The sequence below is a fragment of the Barbus barbus genome (assembly GCF_936440315.1).
Source record: "Barbus barbus genome assembly, chromosome: 10".
NCBI lineage: Eukaryota > Metazoa > Chordata > Actinopteri > Cypriniformes > Cyprinidae > Barbus > Barbus barbus.
The window spans coordinates 12723551-12745849 of record NC_136738.1 but is presented as its reverse complement, the minus strand read 5'-3'; the positions used below and the strand labels follow the sequence as shown (position 1 = coordinate 12745849).

The 22299-nt window shown below is 34.5% G+C and overlaps 1 protein-coding gene across 1 annotated transcript in view; it reads right to left on the bottom strand.

Annotated features, from left to right (window-relative positions):
• LOC306876413 (interferon alpha/beta receptor 2-like) overlaps positions 1–19666 on the bottom strand; it is a 32797-nt gene extending 13131 nt beyond the window's left edge. Inside the window, exons 1-3 of the mRNA XM_079427547.1 lie at positions 19361–19666; positions 15953–16085; positions 14498–14670 (exon numbers count right to left, since the gene is read on the bottom strand). Coding sequence (XP_079283673.1) covers positions 14498–14670; positions 15953–16085; positions 19361–19409 — 355 coding nt within the window. The 5' untranslated portion in view covers positions 19410–19666. The remainder of the gene's footprint in view (positions 1–14497; positions 14671–15952; positions 16086–19360) is intronic.
• Between the last annotated feature and the right edge of the window lie 2633 nt (positions 19667–22299).

The following is a 22299-nucleotide window of genomic DNA, read 5'->3' as shown; positions in this document are numbered from 1 at the left end:
CATCATTTGTGCTGATGTGAATAACAATCTTACTGACTTTGTTTAGCATTAGCCAGCACTTTTAAATTTGCCAAGATGTCTGGCACTCTGGCTCCCGGTAAACATTGGACTATGGTGGCTGGTGTCTCTACTTTTACGTTCCGTACAATAGAATCGCCAATAACTAGAGCACTTTCATCAGGTTGCTCAGTGGGGAGAACCTGTTTGAAGATCTAATATAATTGTTTTTGTCTCTTTTTATTGTGATAGGATAGTTTAGAGTTGACAGGAAGTGAATTGGGATAGGGAGAGAGAGGGAGGCGGGACTGTAGCGCAACCACGTTATATGTTATATACGATATATGTCACATACGCTATATGTCACATAATATATGTTACAGTTGTGTTCAAAATAATAGCAGTGTGTTTAAAAAAGTGAGTAAAGCTCAAAATCCGTATAATAACCTTTACTTCAATACACACAAATGCATTGGGAACATTGCATTCTATTCTAAATCAAAACATGAAGAAAAATGTATCAAATTTGTTATTACTTTACAGAAAGTGAAAAAAAGGAATATTAGGCTGTTCAAAAAAATAGAAATGTCTGCATTTGTCTTTACAAAGTCAAACATTTCCTCTATAAACTGAAAAATGCTTGAAGATTTAGCTTTCCTGTGAATGACTGAACTAACATTTAGTTGTATAGCCACGGTTTCTGAGAACTGCTTCACCTCTGTGTTGCATGGAGTCTGGCACCTGTGAACAGGTTTTCCAGCCCAGGACGATTGCACTACATACCACAATTCCTCTGCATTTCTTGGTTTTGCCTCAGAAACAGCATTTTTGATGTCACCCCACAAGTTTTCTATTGGATTAAGGTCTGGATATTGGGCTGGCCACTTAATCTTGTTGGTCTGGAACCAATATTCTGCTCGCTTACTGTATGTTTGGGGTTGTTGTCTTGTTGGAACACCCATTTCAAGGGCATTTCCACATCGGCATAAGGCAACATAACCTCTTTAAGTATTTTAATGTACTCAAACTGATCCATGAGTAGTAAATATGGAGTACCTGGTGTCAAGAATGATTTAGGAAAGGGAAGTGGTGTGTGGCTAAGTATGGTGACCCATACTCGGAATTTGTGCTCTGCATTTAACCCATCCAAGTGTACACACAGTAGTGAACATACACCTGGAGAATTGTTAAGATTGATTTATGGCTTTGACCTTTTTGAAACAATGAGATCCATTGTTGGAAACCGGCATATGTGGAATTCCATAGTTGGTACAATTGTTTGTCCATTTCTGTCTGATGTCAAAATGAAGTCCTGAAGAATGTTTTTGTGTTTTTATGGTCCGTCCCTACATCCGGTGGTGTCTGGCATCTCCACATGTCAGGGGGAGGAATCCTGTTGCGTTCCAAGGTTTAGATAAATAGATCTCAGGCATTTCTGTGGAAAATCAGAAAAAAGCTGAGAAATACATATCGGAATGAAACCTCACAGATTTAAGTTTCTGCCTGTAGGCTGGTAGAAGATGAACCAAACAGTGATCAGAGAGTTCCAGTGCTGCACGGGGGAGAGAGTGATACGCATCCTTTAAAACAGTGTAGCAATGGTCCAGTATATTGCTGTCCCTGGTGGGGCATGTGATGTGTTGTCTGTATTTAGGCAGTTCGCGGGTGAGATTAGCTTTATTAAAATCACAGAGAATGATAATGAAAGAGTCCGGGTAACGCTGCTCTGTGTGTGTGATTTGGTCGGCCAATACTTCTAGCGCGGCGCTCACACGCACTTCAGGAGGAATGTACACAGTCATCAGAATAAAAGAGGAAATCTCACGCGGCGAATAAAAAGGCTTGCAGTTAATAAAGAGAGCTTCCAGGTTTGGGCAGCACATCTTCTTTAAAACTGTCATGTCTGTTCACCAGCCTTCATTGATATAAAAACATAATCCACCGCCTCTCATTTTCCCCAATGACTCGGTCAGCTCTGAACAGCTGGAAGCCCGCTAGATGTAGTGCGCTGTCCGGGATAGATCCGTTCAGCCAGGTTTCCGTGAAACAAATCGCAGAAGAGTTTAAAAAGTCCTTTTTTGTGCGGGTGAGGAGTTGTAGTTCATCTGATTTATTTGCAAGGGAGCGGAGATTCGCCAGGTGAATACTCAGCAGCGGAGTCCTTAAACCGTGCTGTCTGGATTTCACCAGCGCACTTCCCTCGCTTGCGTCGCCTGGAGCGCTTGTATAGGAACGCATGCTCCTCCAACTAAAATGTCCAGTAAAGCGTCCGAATGTTCAAACGTCGGCAAAAAGTTATCTGCTGTGCTATTTCTTATGTCCAAGTGTTTGTTTCTAGTGAAGCTGATCGGAAAAACGTTGCTTAAGACAGGACAAACAAACAAAAACAGAAAAAGTACCAAGGTGCAACAAACCGAAGAGGCCATGTTCGGCGCCAGTCAGACATACCAGTTAAAAGATAGAAATAACTGACCTAAAACCATTTTTTTGTTGGTGAAAATACTAGTGGCCTAAGACTTTTGCACAGTAGTATATATGTGTGTGTGTTATATATATATATATATATATATATATATATATATATATATATATATATATATATATATATATATATATATATATATAAATAAAATATATTAGTGCTGTCAATCGATTAAAAAATTTAAATCGCCTTAATCACAGTCCTGGACTGTGATTAATCATGATTAATCGCAAATTTAAAATACTAGGATTTACCTGTAAATGTGTTGAAATAAAGGAATGCATGACAATCTAGTTTAAGGAAACAGAACCTTTCACATCTCCGCCAGGTATGAGACATAATCCTTATTATTCTTTTGTTTTAATTCAGCCATTATCAGCCTTTATATTGGCAATAAAAAGTTTACCAAGCCACATCGTTTCAATCACATTTACCCAACTATTATTAAAAGTATTTCTAAATAAAAACAACAAAATATTTCCTTGCGACCGACCTTACATGAAGTATTATAATAAAATGCATTATAAAGAAGAATTGGACCTGTTCTGCAGGTGCATTAGAGCTAACATTAGCATCATGCTAGATAAGACAATTTATGAGATTAATACACTTTTATTCAGAACTCACTTTAAACCACCATCGAGTGTTTGTAATAACTTCCTTTTGCGATCACGTGTATACTTTGGGCGGCTGCGGTACATTTATAAAAGTAGCCCAAAAAACCGCAACCCACGGCTCTGTAATTTTTCCCACAACTGTATTTTGTATTTTTAAAATAGCCCAATTGTGCGGGAAAACCGCGACCCTGGCAACACTGGTTCGCTGTACCCTTATCACATATGAGAATACATACATTGTCGCTCCATATCTCTCTCTCTCTCGGACACACTCGCTCTCTCCGCGTTCGCTTCACTTTTGCCTGATAATCACACAATCCCTGCATCCCAATTTGTAAAGGATGAACTGACTATTTACTAATGCTTACCTAATGATTCATAGCGTGCAGTGTTGGGGAGTAGTTAACTACAAGTAGCGACGCTACTAACTTAACTACATTTTTCAGTAGCTTGGCAGTAGCTCAGTTGCTTTTTAAACAGTGTAGCTTTTCCAGTAGCTAACTACTTTTTGCAGAAAGTAGCGGTGTAGCGCGAGCAAAAGCTACATTGCGTTTTGTCGAGCCTGCGCGAATCAGCGCGATGCAAGGATATTCTTCTTGTTAGATTACAAACTCATTTTTTGCCATTACCGCCACCTGTTGTTTAATCACGCATCTTGCGGCTAACAGTTCACTGACGTACAGAAGTGGGTTGACACCCATATTATCCATGATGGAGCAAGACGTGGCGGCAGATTTGGAGGATGGAGAAACAACTAACGTTAATTACCCCTCAGATGGTTTTTATTTCTGTCCCCTATTGTTTTTTTTTGGGGTCTCTAGAGACCCCAGACAATAACATTTAATTTTGTAACAAGATAATAGGTTTTTTTTTTTTTACAAATGTAATTTTACTCTGTTAATGTTTTTACTCAACGTTTGTGCAGTTTTTGGAGGATTTATGATATCTTTCAAATTTCTATAAATAAATAAATAAATATTTATTTAAATTACAAATTTACAAAAAAACAGCATTTGATGTAAAATTCACTTTATAAAAGGCCCAGATTTCTAACTTTCATTCATGGGGATAACATGGATCATTTAAAATTATTTAATGTAACATTTATACCCATTTTTTGGAAAATGCAGTTTTAAAATAAAAATAAAAATCACTTTAACCACTAGATGGCGATATAGCGCCACTATTTGCTATTTGAGAGACCTGAAAGATATCTTTTCACAAGTTGGATTCAGTTGCATTCATATCTAAATATTATAAAATCACAATTATAACAAAAATAAAATATTTTTTGTCAAAGTTTAGTATTTTTTGTACTGAAAAACCCCCAGTTTTTCAATAATGTTACATTATGATTAGAATCAAACCTGAACAAAATGTTACAAAGAGAAATGTTGGAGTCTTAAGATTTTATCATTTATTTCAATTATCTATTTTTAATATAATTCTACAATTTTAATCAACATTTCAGTTACTAACTGTAACAGAACAAAAATGAATAGTTATATTACATATGAACACATGAACTGAACAGCAATAACAAGTGAGCAAATAAAGCAGTAAAAAGATAAAATTTAGTAAAAGAAATCAGTAAATGGGGAAAAAAAATCAAACAACGAGGAACAATAAGTGTGTGTGTGTGTGTGAGTGAGTGAGAGTGTGTGAGTACACATTGTCGGTGTCAGTGTAACCACTTTATATTTGTGTTGGTTCTGCATTTTGGATGATTTTATTTGACAAATTATAGCCTTACAAATGTGTGTGTGTGTGTGTGTGTGTGTGTGAGTGTGCACATTTTCAATGTGTCAGTGTCACCAATTTATTTTTGTGGTGGTACTGCATTTTGGATGATTTTATTTTACAAATGATAAGAGAACAGTTTTTATAGTCTCAAAAATGTGTTCCTCTATGTGTGTGTGTGTGTGTGAGTGTTGTGAGCAATATAATTTAGCATTGTGGATGTTTTTTGCATTGGTGGAAGTGTGCCACTTTATTTGTGCCATTTCTGTCGATGTGTTCTGCGTTGTTTCTGATTTTGATGATGAATTTTGTCTATTTTGATTGCGGGGTCTCCAGAGACCCCGAAAACCACGAGTGTCACAAATTTTGTCACGCTAACATAAAAACAGATATCATTCCAATTTTTTTTTTTTTTTGTAGATCTAGAAAGTGTTGAGAGCCGTAGAAGGTTTCATACCATTTGGACAAAGGGAACATTTTTTAAAAATTGAGCAAAAGTCATTTGGGGTCAAAAAGACCCCGTAAACAATCAGAGGGTTACCCATGGCCTTATTTGTCCAAGTTCATGTCTCTCAAAGAAACGACAAGTAAAGGTTACACTTTTGTATGCAATCTTTGCAAACCAAAGTTTAAAACGCTGTCTACGTCGAAAACCTCAAGCACAAATTTAAGGACGCACATACAGGTGAGTAATGGCCATTTTAAATGTATTAATTATCCTGCTTTATTGCTCTCTATGTATTTTTGAGAAAAAGTTCTACATGCAATTTACGTTGGATGTATATTTTGGTCTTGCAATGTTGTATTTGTTGCAATTTTTGCACTTTTGACAAACAGTCTGAGATATTTGAGTGTTGTGTGTAATAAAACAATACTCTTTGAAATCATAATTGTATTGCATTGTTTTAAACACTAAATATTTTGCTTAAAACATTCCTCAGACACTTATTCAGTTATTTATAATATACGTTGTTCAAAAAAATCAAAAGTAGTTTCAATGTAGCTAGCTACTTTTTGATAGTAACTTGTAGTGTAGCTAACTACTTTTCCAAAAGGGTAGCTTGACTGTAGTTTAACTACTTTAACTTACGAGTAGCTTGTAGCTTGTCAAACTACAGTTTCAGAGTAGCTTCCCCAACACTGATAGCGTGCAGTTATTATAAAGTGTTACCGACAAAAAAAACGTCTTCTCACAAACCTGGTTAATTTGAAGATGGGGCAAGATGCACCCCTTAAGAATTTGTAACATATTTAGAAATAAGTTTAGCATGTGCTGGATGATGATGCCTCAAATAGTGTGCTGTTATAAAAAAATTATAATAATAAAATAAAAACATTTGCTAATTTATAGTACAAAATAAAATATTGAAAGAATGACTAATATTTATATATTTTTAAAATACTGTATGTAAAATACTAAACTATTCTATTTAAAATATTATATTGAAAATTTCATTGAATAATTCAGTAACTGAACGCAGAATCCCAGTAAAAGAGATTTATCTGAAAGGTAAAATTATTCTAAGACTTACATACAGACATATAAATATTTACGTAATTAACTGCCCATATTTTAAGGAAAGATACGTCATAACAGAAACACTTTGAATGCAAGCTTAACGATTTCACTCAATTAACCTATAGCTTTTAATGATTTTACTCAATTAACGGTCACACTTTAGAATAGGTAACACTTGTTAATTATTAACTACAATTTTCCCTCAAAAAATTCTTAATTTGCTGCTTATTAATAGTTAGTAAGGTAGTTGTTAGGTTTAGGTATTCGGTAGGTTTAGGGATGTAGAATAAGCTCATGTAGAATAAGGCATTAATATGTGCTTATTTAGCACTAATACATGGCTAATATTCTAGTCATTTTAACACTCTCTCCACCCTCAATACCACGACTGAGGTGAGACCCTTGAGCAAGGCACCGAACCCCCAACTGCTCCCCGGGCGCCGCAGCAATGGCTGCCCACTGCTCCGGGTGTATGTTCACTACTGTGTTTACACTTGGATGGGTTAAATGCAGAGCACAAATTCTGAGTATGGGTCACCATACTTGGCCACACACCACTTCCCTTCCATTAATGAAAGCAAAGATGGCGGAAAATACATCCAATTCATGGAAATATAATTAATAATCCTGTTAATTGCAATAAGTATTACATTTAAAATAATTAATACTAGTAACAAACATTTGGGGGCTTCTGTGCCAAATCCAAGGGGGTCATATTACTCCAAGGGTCTAATTTTATCTTTTTACTTTAAAATAGACTTTTACGACTTCCGGTTTGGACGACAACAAGAGTCGCTCCCGACAAAGTGAATAAAAAGGCCTAAACGAAGAGTAGTACTCTATATGTTTTGAGGGTTTGACTTAATAAAGTCTAGGGCCATGACAAAAGACAGGCAAAACAAAAATAAAGGCAAGAAAACCGCACAGAACACCGAAAGCGTCGCTGAGGTAAATGACGCAGATTCACAAACTACCCACAGCGAGGAAGAGGGGGACATGGAAGTTGATTTGAAGATGATATTCAAAGAGTTAAAGGAGTTCCGTCAAGATAACAAGAAACAATTCCAAGAGCTCAAAGAGGAAGTCAATAAAGCAAATCAGAGACTTGACGAAATGGAGGAGCGGATGACAATGGAGGAAAGAATGCAAACTACAGAGGAGGTGATCACGGAGATGATAAAGCTGCACGGTCAACTTGAAGCGAAACTAATCGATCAAGAGGGTCGCGACAGGCGCAATAACATACGAATTTACTCAATACCCGAAGGATCTGAGGAAAACTGTCCATCGATGATATCCTTTATTGAGCAGTTGCCAAAAAAAAATCTCCAGTTACCGACGGAAATTAATCTGCAGATCGAAAGAGCTCACAGAGCGCTCACCCCACTTCCACCGTGTGGATCAGCACCGAGATCCATCATTGTAAGATTTCAGAACTACAGAACAAAAGAGGAAATTATTAAAACTGCGTGGCAAAACAAAGGCTTTGTTTGGAATGGAAGACAAATCAACTTTGACCATGACTACGCATCGGTAGTGTTAAAAAAGCAAAGAGAATATGCGGAGGTAAAGAAACAACTAAAAGAAAAAGGGATACGCTTTCAGACTCCTTTCCCTGCCAAAATGCGGGTCTTCTACGAGGACGGCATCCGTATCTACTGCTCTGCAACTGAGGCGACCCGAGACATGGCTGAGAGGGGTCTACCTGTCTCCATAGTGAAACAACCGGAGACACTGATGGAGAAAATCAAGAAGATGACCTGGTCAACGAATGATGGAAGAGGAAGAAGCAGTGGTAAAAGAAAGGAACGAGGGAGGCGAGCCGAGCACTCAGTGGTAGAGAAACTTCAGCAATTCAGACGTGAATCTGCAGAAGACGACTAATCTTATGACGTTTTTTTTCCCTTTTTCCAAAAAAAAAAAAAAAAAAAAAAAAAAAAAGTTTAAAATTGGGAAAATATATGGCTTCAATGAATGACTGTATTTGCCGGCATTTCTTCTCTTTGTGTAGTTATTTATACGCAACTGGACTGATTTATTCCCACCCATTTTGGAGACTAAGATAATATTCAGCGGACTGAATTCTGATGACTACATTTTGCCGAACAAATTGAGATAATAAGATCGGGAGCACAGAGGAACTCACGCGCCTGAAGTCATAAGTGACTTTTACTATAAGGTGAAGTTGGAGAGCCCTCTTGCGGTGGAAAGAGGTATTCTCTCCTTGGAAACAAATTTTCCAAACACAATTAGGGTTATTTTAAGAACCTCACTTTTGGAAGTCCTAAAACCTAAAGTTAAGGTATTTGTAATGTTCTTTAAGTTACACAGTGTTGTTAGTTCTATTCTTGAGGAGCACTGTTTTGTGCCGGATGTTCATTGCAAACAAGAGGATGTAACATAATAATATGGGTATTGAAAAGTCTGGTAGACTTATCTAAGAAAGTCTTAGATAGTAAATGCAGTACCAACATGGGGACTAATAAACAAGGATTAAGAATAATTTCATTCAATGTTAATGGGGTTTTAAATCCTCAAAAACGGACAAAAATAATCACTAAGCTAAAGGAAAGAAAAGACTCATATAGCTCTCATACAAGAGACACATTTAAACGAGACAGAACATCTGAAATTGAAACAAGGAGGATTTAAATATTTATTTTCAGCTTCATATAAATCTGGACATAGAAGGGGGGTAGCAATTCTTATATCAAACCAAGTAACCTACGAACATTTATCAGAGAAGAAAGATAAAGATGGCAGATTTATTTTCATTAAAAGGGAGAATAAATGGAATTTTAGTAACAATACTCAATTTATACGCTCCTACTGGAAGTCAATGGGCCTTCTATAAACAAATATTTAATATGATATCTACAGAATCTGAAGGTATTCTTATATGTGGGGGTGATATGAATATTCGATTGTCAAAATTAGACTCTTCAGGGAAAAATCTTATATCACAGAACCAAGTGAGGAAGAAAATTAATACTTTGATAAAAAATATTGGTATCATTGATATTTGGAGAATTTTTTACCCAAAGGGACGGGACTACTCACATTACTCAGCCCCTCACTCAACATACAGTCGAATTGATTATTTATTTACTTTTCTTAAAGACAGACATAGAGTGACTTCATGCGATATTGGAAACATTGATACATCAGATCACGCACCTATTATAATGACAATAAATATCAGCAACAGCACAAGAACTACTCTTTGGAAGTTGAACTCAAGTATACTAAATAGCCCTTTAGTGAAAGAAAGCATCAAATCCGAGATTATTTCTTACTTTAATGAAAATGATAATGGTGAAGTCTCACCGTTAATTTTATGGGGCGCTTTTAAAGCGGTCTTAAGAGGGAAAATTATTGCCCGTTCAGCCCTATTAAAGAAAAATAGACAAAAAAGAATGGATAGTTTACAAACACAATTGGAAGAGTTACAGAAGGAGCATAAGAAAACAAAGGATCCAGGGAAAAAAGACAGAATAAAAAAATTGCAAAAAGAATTAGATGATTTGTTCACAAATGAAATTCAGCGTAAATTAATGTTCTTAAACAAAAGTATTATGAATCAGGAAATAAATCTACAATACTTTTAGCATATAAATTAAGAAAACAACAAACAGATTCAGCAGTCTATAAAATAAAAAATCCCCAAACTAAAAAAAGTATATCATAAATTGGAAAAGATACAGCAGAGTTTTGAAATATATTATAGAACCTTATATTCACAACCCCAAATGCAGAATGAACAATATATAAAAAAATTCTAGACTCACTAAACTTACCAGGAGTTACTGAAGAGCAGAATGCCAATTTGATAAAAGAAATAACAGAACTAAAATTAAAAGCGTCAATAACAAGGCTAAAAGCTAACAAAAGCCCAGGCACAGACGGATACACATCTGAATGGTATAAATGCTTTCGAGAACAAATAGTCCCAAGACTCCAAACTACATGTAACTGGGCCCTCCAAACGGGACAGATTCCCCCATCTTGGAGAGAAGCTACAATTACGATTATCCCTAAAGAAGGAAAAGATAAATCAAAATTATTAGAGTGTAAAAATTATCGGCCAATTTCGGTTTTAAACATAGATTATAAAATATATACATCAATCTTGGCTAAAAGATTAGAGATGTAATACTCAATCTTGTACAGTTAGACCAAACAGGCTTTATTCGCCAAAGACAAACACAAGATAATATTACACAAACACTACACATCCACTGGCATATCCAGCATAATAAAATCGAAGCTATGTTCCTGGGACTGGATGCAGAAAAAGCTTTTGATACAGTCAGATGGTTGTATCTTTATAAGGTATTAGAACAGTTTGGTTTTCATACAACTATTATTAAAGCTTTCCAAGCACTGTACTACAATCCAACAGCCAGAATAAAAGTTAATGGAAACCTCTCACAATCTTTTATTTTAGAAAGATCATGTAGACAAGGATGTGTCCGTGTTCTCCATTATTGTTCGCTTTATTTTTAGAACCACTTAGCCAATGTATAAAACAAAATCCTGATATTAAAAGTAATAAATATACTAGGAGAAGAGCAGAAATTATCTCTTTTTGCAGATGATATATTAGTCTATTTAGGACAACCTAATAAAACACTAGAAATCCTGATAAAAACATTAGAATCCTTTGGAGAATTGTCAAGCTATAAATTAAATGTGCAAAAAACTCAAGTTTTAACTTTTAATTATCAACCATCTAGATATTTAAGGGAAAAATTTAATTTTAATTGGGAAGAAAATTCTTTGAAATATTTAGGAGTTAATATCCCCAGAGAAACTTCAAGTTTATTTGATGTAAATTATAAGCCATTATCTGCTAAAATAAAATCAGATATAGCTAGATGGAACCTCATACCATATTTAGGTCTACATTCTAGAATAGTCAATTAAAATGAATGTACTCCCGCAATTTCTGTATCTTTTTCAAGCACTCCCTATAGAAATAAGTAAGCAACATTTTAAAGAATGGGACAAGTTGATATCACGTTTTATATGGCAAGGGAAAAAAACAAGAATTAAATTCAATACACTACAATGCAAGAAAGAAGATGGAGGGTTTGCCCTGCCATGTTTAGAAGAGTATTACTATGCAGCCCAATTACGACCATTAATATGTTTGTGCAATCCAAATTATAAGGCCAGATGGAAAGAAATAGAAAATGCTAACCCTAATAGACCTCCAGTGCAAGCTATAATGGCAGATGATAATTTGATTAAAAGCTATGGAAAGGAATTCAGCCTATGGACAAGCAACTTAAAAATTTGGCAAGATATAATTTAAAAAAACGACTTGACAGATTTAGTAACAATATTGAGATGGCCTGCTTATGACTCAACATTTGCTCCAAATAATATAGATAACAGTTTCAAATCTTGGATTAAACAAGGTCTCACCTCATACTGCACTTTTTTACATAAAGGAGAAGTGAAGGATTTTGATACGCTTAAAAGTGAGTTCTTGTTAGGAGATCAAGATTTCCATAGGTATTTACAAATAAAACATAAAATTAAAAATACTGTTAGGAAATATAATGAAAAAACAAATAATGGTATTCTTACACCGTTTATATCTGCATATAAAGCAGGTAACAAGAACAAGATAATCACGAAATTATACAGAAGTCTACAAGACAGTAAATCAGAGAACAGCCAATATATTAAAAATAAATGGGAAAGAGGGAAATTTTTATATATCGGAAGAAGAGTGGAAGAACATTTTTAAATTACAATGGAAGTCAACATCATCTTCAGTTTGGAGAGAATGTGGTTGGAAAAATATAACAAGATTTTTTCTCACTCCTGAACAGAATAGATATTTCAACAAAAATGCAGACTGCTGGAGATTGTGTGGCTCTAATAGAGCCAATCATATGCATATATTCTGGGAGTGTCCCAAAGTTCAGACATACTGGCAAGAAATACACAAGTGTTTAGAGAATATATTCCACGAGTCAATCGATTTTAGTTTTTCATCATTATATTTTGGCCTCACAAATTCTAAGTTAAAAAACAAAACTGACAAATATTTAATGAATATTCTATTGATAGCATGTAAAAAAGCTATAACTAGAAAGTGGTTACAACCTGAGAAACCAGAAATTAATGAGTGGTTTGAAATAGTGTATGACATTTACAAAATGGAAAAATTAACAATGAATCTTAGGTTACAAGCTGAGAAATTTAACGAGACATGGAGTAAATGGGTAGATTATATTCTTCCAATTAGGCCAAACCTAACATAGATTTTAAAAGAGAAATCTTAGGTGAGGCAATGGGGTTATCAAAGGAATTGAAGAAAGTAAAACAAATAAAAATACCCATATTGTAAAATAGAATATTAATCTAGTGTAAATGAAACATCCTCATGTGTTTTTGTATATAGTTGGGAGAGAAAAATAAAAATATGTGAAGAGAAGTAAAGCTTGAGTGCAGATTAGGTACCATGGACAAGGTTAAAGGAAGAAATATACAGCTGTTCTGGTTAAGGAAACTTTTTTTTTTGTTTTGTTTTTTGTAATAATTTACATGTATAATTTGTTGTGAATGTAAAAATATAAACACTTAAATAGGCATGTATACTACTCAATCTGTTATTAAGTCTGATATTGTTTTTTATATGTCCTGTCGTTGTGTTTTTTTTTTTTGTAATAATTTACATGTATAATTTGTATTGAATGTAAAAATATAAACAACAATATAATAGATCACTACTTTCCAGTGACACAAAATTAACCTTGAAAATAACCTCAAAACTGTTTCAACTGACTAAATTTAAGAAATGTTTTCTACTGTGTTTTAGTGGAAGTATCAATCTATTTGTTCGCCATGTTTTTGCTACTGTTGTTAAAATAACTATGTCATCTGCAGCTCTTGAACTGCTTTTAGTCTTTAGCGGGATAGAGAACCACCATATACATGGAGCAAAAAGGCCTTGAATTTAAGGTGTTTGGCTCTAAATATAAATATTAGGGGATACAGCACAGAAAGACCACTACAATAAATGACCCTGGGTGCTTGTGGTGTGTACAGCTCCATTTTTTTAATGAGCTGCTCACTTTAAACTGTAGAAATGGTAAACTGGTGCTACCGTTAAATCACTGTCATTATGTCTCGCGGCCCGGTTGGAACCAAGATGTGTCTGGAACCAGACCGCTATTTGAGGACTCCTCGTTCTTACTCCGAGGTTACTGTAGTCACCCAAATCCGGTCTGTCTCCAGATCAGCACTACAGACAAATACACAAGCCACAGAGACAGATCCCCTGCGAAGACCTTGTCGACTAGAAAGCCATCGGCACAGACCTTCAGCGAAAACCACGAGAACCAGACAAGTCCTCTGCACAGACCCTATGGCCAGCTTCGATTCCCCCAACAAATGCTGGTATAATTCATCCTGATTTTCAAAGGAGAAGAAACTGGATGAACTGTTCTGAAAGATATCAGTCCATGAGCCTGGAATTAAACCACATAACGTTGGTTTGTCTGGCCAAAGGATAACCGGCCCCCAACTGAGCCTGGTTTCTCCTAAGGTTTTTTACTCCTCCCATTTCTTTCACTAGTGGAACTTGGGCTTTTTGTCACTGTCGCCATTTGGTTTGGTTAGTTGGGGACACTTGATGTTTGGTAATATTATTGACTTGACTACACAGACACTATTGGATGAGAACTGAACTAAGCTGAGCAGGGGTGCGTTTCCCAAAAGCAACTATAGTCGCAAGTTCCATCATTACCAATAGAGTTCAAAGGAACGTGCAACAATAGTAAGCTAACGATACTTTTGGAAAACGCACCCCAGTTATTGAGTCAAACTGAATCAACAATGAACTGATCTCAACTGAATAATGACTATTGTCTATCAAAGCTATTGGCTTTGAAACAAAGTGTATTATATAAAGAGTTACATAAAGATGCCTTGACTAGACTTGATGTACAAGAGCTGTATAATTTACCCCAACAAGTATTACAGAAGCTTTACATTAATCCAAGACAGGATTGTCGACACAAAAGTTGCAACACGCCGTAACCATGGGGCATGTTTTGTGGTTCATGTAAGCCTATAAATAAAAATAATAAAAATAAAAATCACATGAAACGGTCTCACTCTTACTGTTAGAAATGGGTTTGAATGGGTCGCAGAAGGAAGACGGTGAGCTGCGGTTGCCCAGAGCAGCAGACACACTGACGTAATAGGTGTCATCCACATCAGAAAAGGCTTCTGTGAGATTGCATTGCAGAGGGAATGTCACCTTATCACACTCCTTCACCACCACCTCCCCCCCACTGTCAACACAGAACAGAATCAGAATTAGAATAAGCATCCATCTGAGCATGACAGAGGGCAAATCATCTAGACTGAGCCTTATGTGAAAGTTTTACCAATTTACATGAATTTAAAATTTAACTTAACTTGTATTTCCAACGTGCTCTGATGAGTTTTCATATGTATTTTTATGTAATGTGTGGAACTACCAAACATTTACTTATGTCTACATAGACACTGAAACGTACAATAGTGACATCTAAACATAATATTGATGTATTGACAACATCTAAAATTAATTTTTAAAATTAAATTTTAAAATTAATTTCATGAGCAACTTTACAGAATAGGCTACATGAATACTGAAATTGTTTCATTATCATTTTGATTACACTGTATTCAGTTGTTATATAAATGCATTGTTTTCTATTGCATTTATTAAACGTAGTTCACTCATTTACTTAATATGACATGATAGCATTTCGTTCTATTCTGTGTGACTTCTGTGTGCTGCCAACTCCTTTCGAAGGATTAAGTTACTACTCTTTAAAACCTTAAAATGAATAATATTTCTGTAACCTTTTTACCATTACTTATAATGTAGTTTTCATTTTGTTTGCTGTGGGACACAAAAGGCATCCTGTTACTGACAATAGAACCATAAAATACACAACATAAGAATCACAAAAGTAATCAGTTTTGTGTGCTATAATCCAAATCTTTACAATCCAAAAGATTGCGAGGAATAGACCCAAAAATCCATGCTGATTACAAATTCAATAACTGCCAAATCAAGAAGCTGTGAAATTTATGTGACTCAATATATGTGAAAGGTTTTACAGCATCGATATCAAAATGCACACTGGCTCTCGCCTGCTTCGTCACAGACTGTGATGTGCGTTTAAATCAAGTGTGCCTCACATGTCCTGAAAAGTGAAACCAAAACAATTTCAGTTACTTTAGGTGACTTTAGCTCTGTTACTCACACAAAACTAATGTATCTTACAAGAAATTACTGCGACCACAACACTACTTTTGGTGTAGCTCTTCTGGCATTGTTGCAATACATAAATTATTGTAATTTAATGTCTTTCATGTTTAACTTTATGCTGTACATATTTTAAAAAAAAATTGTTTTGGTTGGGTATAAAAGTAGGAATAGCCTCTTAACATATCTCTATAATGCTGTATTGTTTCTAAAATCCTGTATATTTCCATCTATTCCGTTTTATTCCAATTAGTAACCAAATTACTCATTTCTGCGCTCTATTTTGTCATGTGTGAAAACAGTACATCACATACTTGAGTGCATGCACGCTGACTGTATAGTGGACACCATCAGGAGAGCCTGGCCCCATTTTCCAAGACAACAAGTGGACAAAGTATTGTGAAGACAGGACCAGATGTACAGGGGCAGGTAAGTCCATGCACAATCCTTAAGAGGTGAAAATGAAAACATTAAGATAAACTTAAGAAATACTTAAACTTAAGTCTAATACCATCCAAATGTTTTTCACCTTTATTGCAACATAGAGCTCTATAAACCAATTTATGTCAAAGGCCATTGTAATGGGCATAATGCCTTTAAGAGGATGTGATTACATTGTGATTAGGGAGGTAGTTCATCACAATTTATGTTTTTTGTGAGTTCACGTTTCCCAGTGATAATAAAGTGTTACAAAATTGGTTAAAAAGATGGTTGGGTCCAGGTCAGTTCATTAATCTATGCCTTTGGAAATTAAGCTGAACACACATTTAAATAATGAGGAGAGTGACAAGAAGAGATTTGATATTGTGTTAAATACAAGGAGTAGGGTAAACGTACCTGTTAAACTCACATACCCATTAAGCACACTTCCATATTTGAGATCAGATTATAAAAAGAAAAAATAATTTATTATCCTACTTGATGTCTTAACCAATTGATGTGTTTGTTACTATATACCTCCTGTAATTTCAAGTCAATCAGATCATTGCACACTGAGATATGGGTCTCTATATGTTCATGCTATCTGGTGGCCATTTTGAAAGCTGTCTAAAAACTTTCACCAAAAGAGGAGCCCTTTAAATGAGCATTTTTTTTTGATGTTTAAGACTTTTGGGTAAATTTCACTACTTATTGTAAAATTAAGAGATTAATGATCAGACTTTTGCATATTATAACCTGGAACTTGGATGTGGGAAATAATTACATTAGATCCAAAAGATAGTTTTAGCAACATAGCACAGATGCTACAGAACACAGTTAGCTGACTAGCTGTATAAGATTGTGTGCTACGCTAACATACTACTTCACAGGCAATAAATTCCTCGTATGTGTAAACATACTTGGCCAATAAAGCTCATTCTGATTCTGATTACTGGCTTGTACTTTTACATCCATAATATTATAAATTGACAGTTTATTGCTGGTCTGTGGTTTTATATTGCTGTAATTTTTAAAGATTTCATATTTTAAGGTGAGCTTAAAGGGTGCACTACTATGAAAATCACACAGCTTCAGTGTGACATCAATAAAAAAAAGTATAATTTCATAGATATTGTTAATAATAGTCGTTCACATTAAAATATGTATGAACTTAATATATGACCTGGACTATTTATTCAGCACAAATCCTGTCATTTTAATAAATATTACATGAAATTTATTAAAAATTGTTGCTGCTCCCATTAAGCTCAGTGTGCTCTCTTTAAGCTCTTCCACATTGAACGTCAATGTAAATACTTCATAAACAGACTTTAAATATTAACTGATGGTTGTCACTTTAAATTAAGTTAATCGATTTTCTATGGATTCTTCAACTCAATCTGCAGATTGACTCTGATCTTTGGCCACTAGCATCAGCTTTTCCAGACTGTAAATCGGTGGAAAATCGGGCAAAAATCATGTAATGTTCTTCAGCATAAGAGACTATAGATAGGTTTACATCCATTTAACAAGAGGTTTCATAATGAAGCTAGTTTCTGCGTTCATCTCCATGTATTAAATGTTTTATTGGTTTGTTTTATTTGATTTTTGAATGTGTTATTTTGCTGAACGTGGACTAGCCTATGTTGCAATGTGCTTAGATGCCACTTCATTATGAATATATAACTGATCGACTTGAATGCCTTGTTGCTTGATTTTAGTCTTCTGGGGTTTTTTTTGTGATTGACTTTGTACCTTCAAAAAAATATATTTTCACAATTATTCTTAAACATTTTTCCTAAAAATGAATTTTTTTTTAATAAAACATGATGTGAGCTTAATGGGAACAGGGGTGTGCTTAAAAGGTACAAAAATGTACCCATTAAGCACAGACGGACTTTTTGAATTTAAAGATGTATATCTTAATTGAAATGCTTTTGTCGTTTAAAATAAAATTAAATATTTTTGTGTGAGATTATTTTATTTTAACGTAACTTTTTGTACTGAAACCAATATATTGTGCACTAAAAATGTCTCAATGTAGATTTTAGTGTGCTTAAGAGGTACGTTGTTTACCCTATTTCTTGTGATTCACGAGTGAGCCTGTTTCTATCAAAGAGTACAACATCCTGGTGAAAAGGAAAAGGCTGGAACACCGTGACTTCGGGAACAAAGATGAACACATTCAGGATCGAATAGTCATGGGTACACTTGATAAAGGTCTGTTACGCAGACTGCAATTAATGTCTGATCTTATGTTGGCTCAAACTCTTCATAGAGTCTGCCCATCTGAGGAGGCAACTCTTCGAGTTCACCAGCAGGGGAAACGTGTGCTTCAGAACAGGACATTTTCAATTTATGATGAAAATAAAGCCTGTTTTCAACAAACTTGACGATACGTTTTGTTCTACAACATAAACTGCACACCCCAAACTGGCTTATCTAGTTACTTATTGGAAACATATTTTCAAAAATAAACATAACTGCTTTACAATTTCGGTATGGATGCGTGCAGTTTATGTTGTTAATGAAACAATCAATTTCATCTTGATTGTTTCATTTTAATTCTGTTGGCACACTGAGCCGAAATTATGAAAATTGTGTCAGTGACCTGACTGTATATATATATATATTTGGACACTGACACAAATTTAATAATTCCGGCTCTGTATCCCACCAGAACAGAATTAAAAATAAAACAATCAAGATTAAATTGAAGGGGTTAATTCAAGGGGTTGAACAAAAATATAACAAAACGATTTTATACACAACCATTTTATACACATTCCCCCCATTTTCAGGGGCTCAAATGTAATTGGACAAATAAATATAATCATAAATAAATTGTTAATTTTTAATATTTTGTTAAAAAGATTACACACAATATATTTGCATTGAATCAAAGAAGAATAGCTTATTTCCCCACTTAGTAATATTACCAAAACTTTGGAATGCTTCAACTTATACTTTAAGAGGTCAAACCAAATAATGTTGTTTGTATTAAATAAATTATTTATGGTAAAAAATATATAATAATAATAATAAATAATCTTGATCTTCGAGATTTAAAAAAATTGACAATTTTCAAACAAAAATAGCACACATTCACAGTACAATAAAAATTCAGCTAGGAAAGTCTTGTTTTGTGAGTTTGTTGATTTGCCATGGAAAACCCCTTTTACATTTTACATTGTGTGCCTCATGTCACAATAAACTACAGCCCTAAATGAGAATTTTTCATCTAACAACACTTATCAACAAGTTTTAAACAGAAGAGCAAATATAAATAATAGCAAACTTACCTAGGTGAAACAAAGCAATTGTTGTTAGTATCCTTGCCATTACATACATTTTGCGATGCTTGCGTGATATTGATCAATCAGTTGTTTCTCATCTGTTCTCCCAGAGACATCCCATAATTTATTTTTTTACAGGTTCTACTCCCCTTCCTCACATAATACTTTTTTTAAATACTGACACATTATATACTTTCTTTTGACATTGCAAAAATAATGTACAGTGGATACACACACACTTTCGTTTCCTTTGTTCTTCTACTATTTCCGGTTCTGTCTTCCTGTTGTTTCGAGTTTGAGCAGAGATGGTCTAAATTTCGGGAGATATCAACCTCTGAGGCTCTATCATTGGAAAAAGCGTAACGGTCAACTTGGAACATTCACGTCTGCCTTGATTACCAATCACACTAATTACAGCCTTAACGTCATTGAAGCAAAAGTCAATCACTTTTTGCGCATATTAAATTAATTAACAGTGCCGTAACGTCTGATATAAAATAGCCTATAGATCTATCCAACACAAATGTTTAATGGAAAGTAACGTCATGATGATTTGCATTATAGGCGGTTGATTCATTAAATTAAAAAAATAATATGTTTCTTTTCCCAAGAAAGCAGTTTATTTGGCCTATTCAGCGTAGTGAAGCCTCTCCTCCACTGACATCCTTTAAAAAAAAACACCTCTGGTCTCCTCCGCGGCGCGCTGCATAGCCTTGCTTTAAAACAGCTTTTGTCTGACGACATCATCAAGGGCGTGGTTTGCTCGCAAGATCAGGGTGCATGCGCGGTTTACATGCGCCGTCATAATATAATATAATAGCATACAACATAAAATAATACGTGTAAAATTAAATATTAAACACAGAATTACGACCACACAATTGTCACTATTAAATGGAGTCTGTCTTTTTTTTTCTTTTAATTGAATGCTTGAAAAAAAAAAAGAAAACAATAACAACTGTCATCGTCAAAACATAATACAACAGCCGTTCAGGGACATTCAGCCTTTCGGTCCAAAGGAAGTGCCAAGTCCTTCAACAAAGGCATTGTTCTTATCGCTTTTATGTTCGTAGAGAACTCAATAGAATCAAAATACATTTTCATTTCAAGTTTGAATCTTAAAAAAAAGAGGTTTACATTTAGAAAATTTACGTTTATGAATATGATATTTAGCTAACAGGAAAATAAGTTTTATAAAATAAGCGTCACTTTTTTTCACATTCATGAAAGCCAAAAAATGACATTGCTAAGTAAACTCAAAATTAGGATTCACATAACATTTGATAAAGTCAAGAAGTCAAGAATAACCAAAATTATGTTGTGTAAGAGCAATTCCAGAATAAATGTAAAGATGTTTCATTGTTTTCTAAACAGAAAGAACAGTTGGTTATATCATTATTAATATTATTCTTAAGTCTTTTAAGAGAGCACTTATCCGGGTAAACTCTATGAATCAACTTAAATGCAGTTTCTCTCATTTTCAATTAAATATTTGTGAGGTAATGACCAAACTTTCTTCCAGGGAATATCACTTACTAAACCATTCTAATAAGAGATCACATAAGGCACCGAAATAGACTCCATCTGAAATAAAACTAATTTTCTTATTGTTTTTTGACTTGGATGACGAAAGGCACTGTTTTCCAACAAATGTTTCACAAAGATCCACAGTGTGACATGAGATTGAAAAAGAAAGACCTCTAAAATGCACGAGAACTCCATGTGGCACTGCATCAGCAACAATTGCAAACTCTTTCAGACTAAAAGGAATTCCATGCTTAACTAAAACCTCAGAGTAATTACAGATTGAACCATTTTGATTGAAAAGTTGAGACAAAAATACAATTTTTAAACCAGTACAAAAAGAAAGAGATTTGTGTTTATACAGTAGATTCTTGTTATTCCAGATTAGATACGAGTGAGGTGTAAAATTGTGTTTAAAAATGAGGGACCAAGCTAATAACATTTGCCTATGAAAAAGAGATAATTGACAGGGATTTTCAGATTAATAAGAAACTTAAACCACCTAGTTTGGAAAAAACAACATTAGGGATCAGATTCCATATAGATGAGGGCTTATTGATACAGTTTTTTTTATCCAATTTATTTTAAAGGTGTTGTTTAAAGTGGTGAAATCAAGAAAGTTTAAACCCCCTTTCTCAATGGTGTTCATACATACATATTTTCTAATAAAATGAGTTTTATTCTTCCAAACAAAGCATTGTATCAATTTTTAAAGAATAGCAGTGTCAACATTCAAAGAGAGAGCAGCATATGTTAACCTTGACAAACCTTCAGCTTTGGCTTCCCTTCAATGAGAGATCACGTTGGAGCCACATATTCAGATTTTTGAGTACTCTCAATTAATGGATTAAAATTTAAGGAGAATCTTTCTAAGTTTTTTTTTGTTATAAAAACACCTAAATAAGATACTTGATTTGAATATTACAAATTTCTGACAAATTACATTCTTTGATGGACATCAGTTCACACTTTGAGAGGTTCAAGAACAGGCCTGATGCTTTGGAGAACTGCTGGATATACTTTAATGCTAAATGAACTTGATTAGCATCTTGCAAAAAAAAAAAAAAAAAAAGAGTGGTATCATCAGCCAGCTGACTGATGAGTATCTGTTTGCCAGCAATTGAGATAACATGAAGACCGAATATCTGGGAAACTAGTAAAAATAAATAAGGAGATAATGGACACCCTTGCCTAATACCACGTGACAAGTGTAACAATCGGCCTAACCGGTAGCGTTACAAGAATAAAATTGGGGTCAGACTAAACTGTGAGAGGTTTTAAAGTGTTTTAAAAGATGAGACAACAACAGAAATAAAGTGAATAAATGAAGTGTATTTACATTTTCTACCAGGAACTTAAAACACAATACGACAAAGAAGCCTTAGGCTGTTAAAAGCATAGTCCATTGGTTCCATACCATA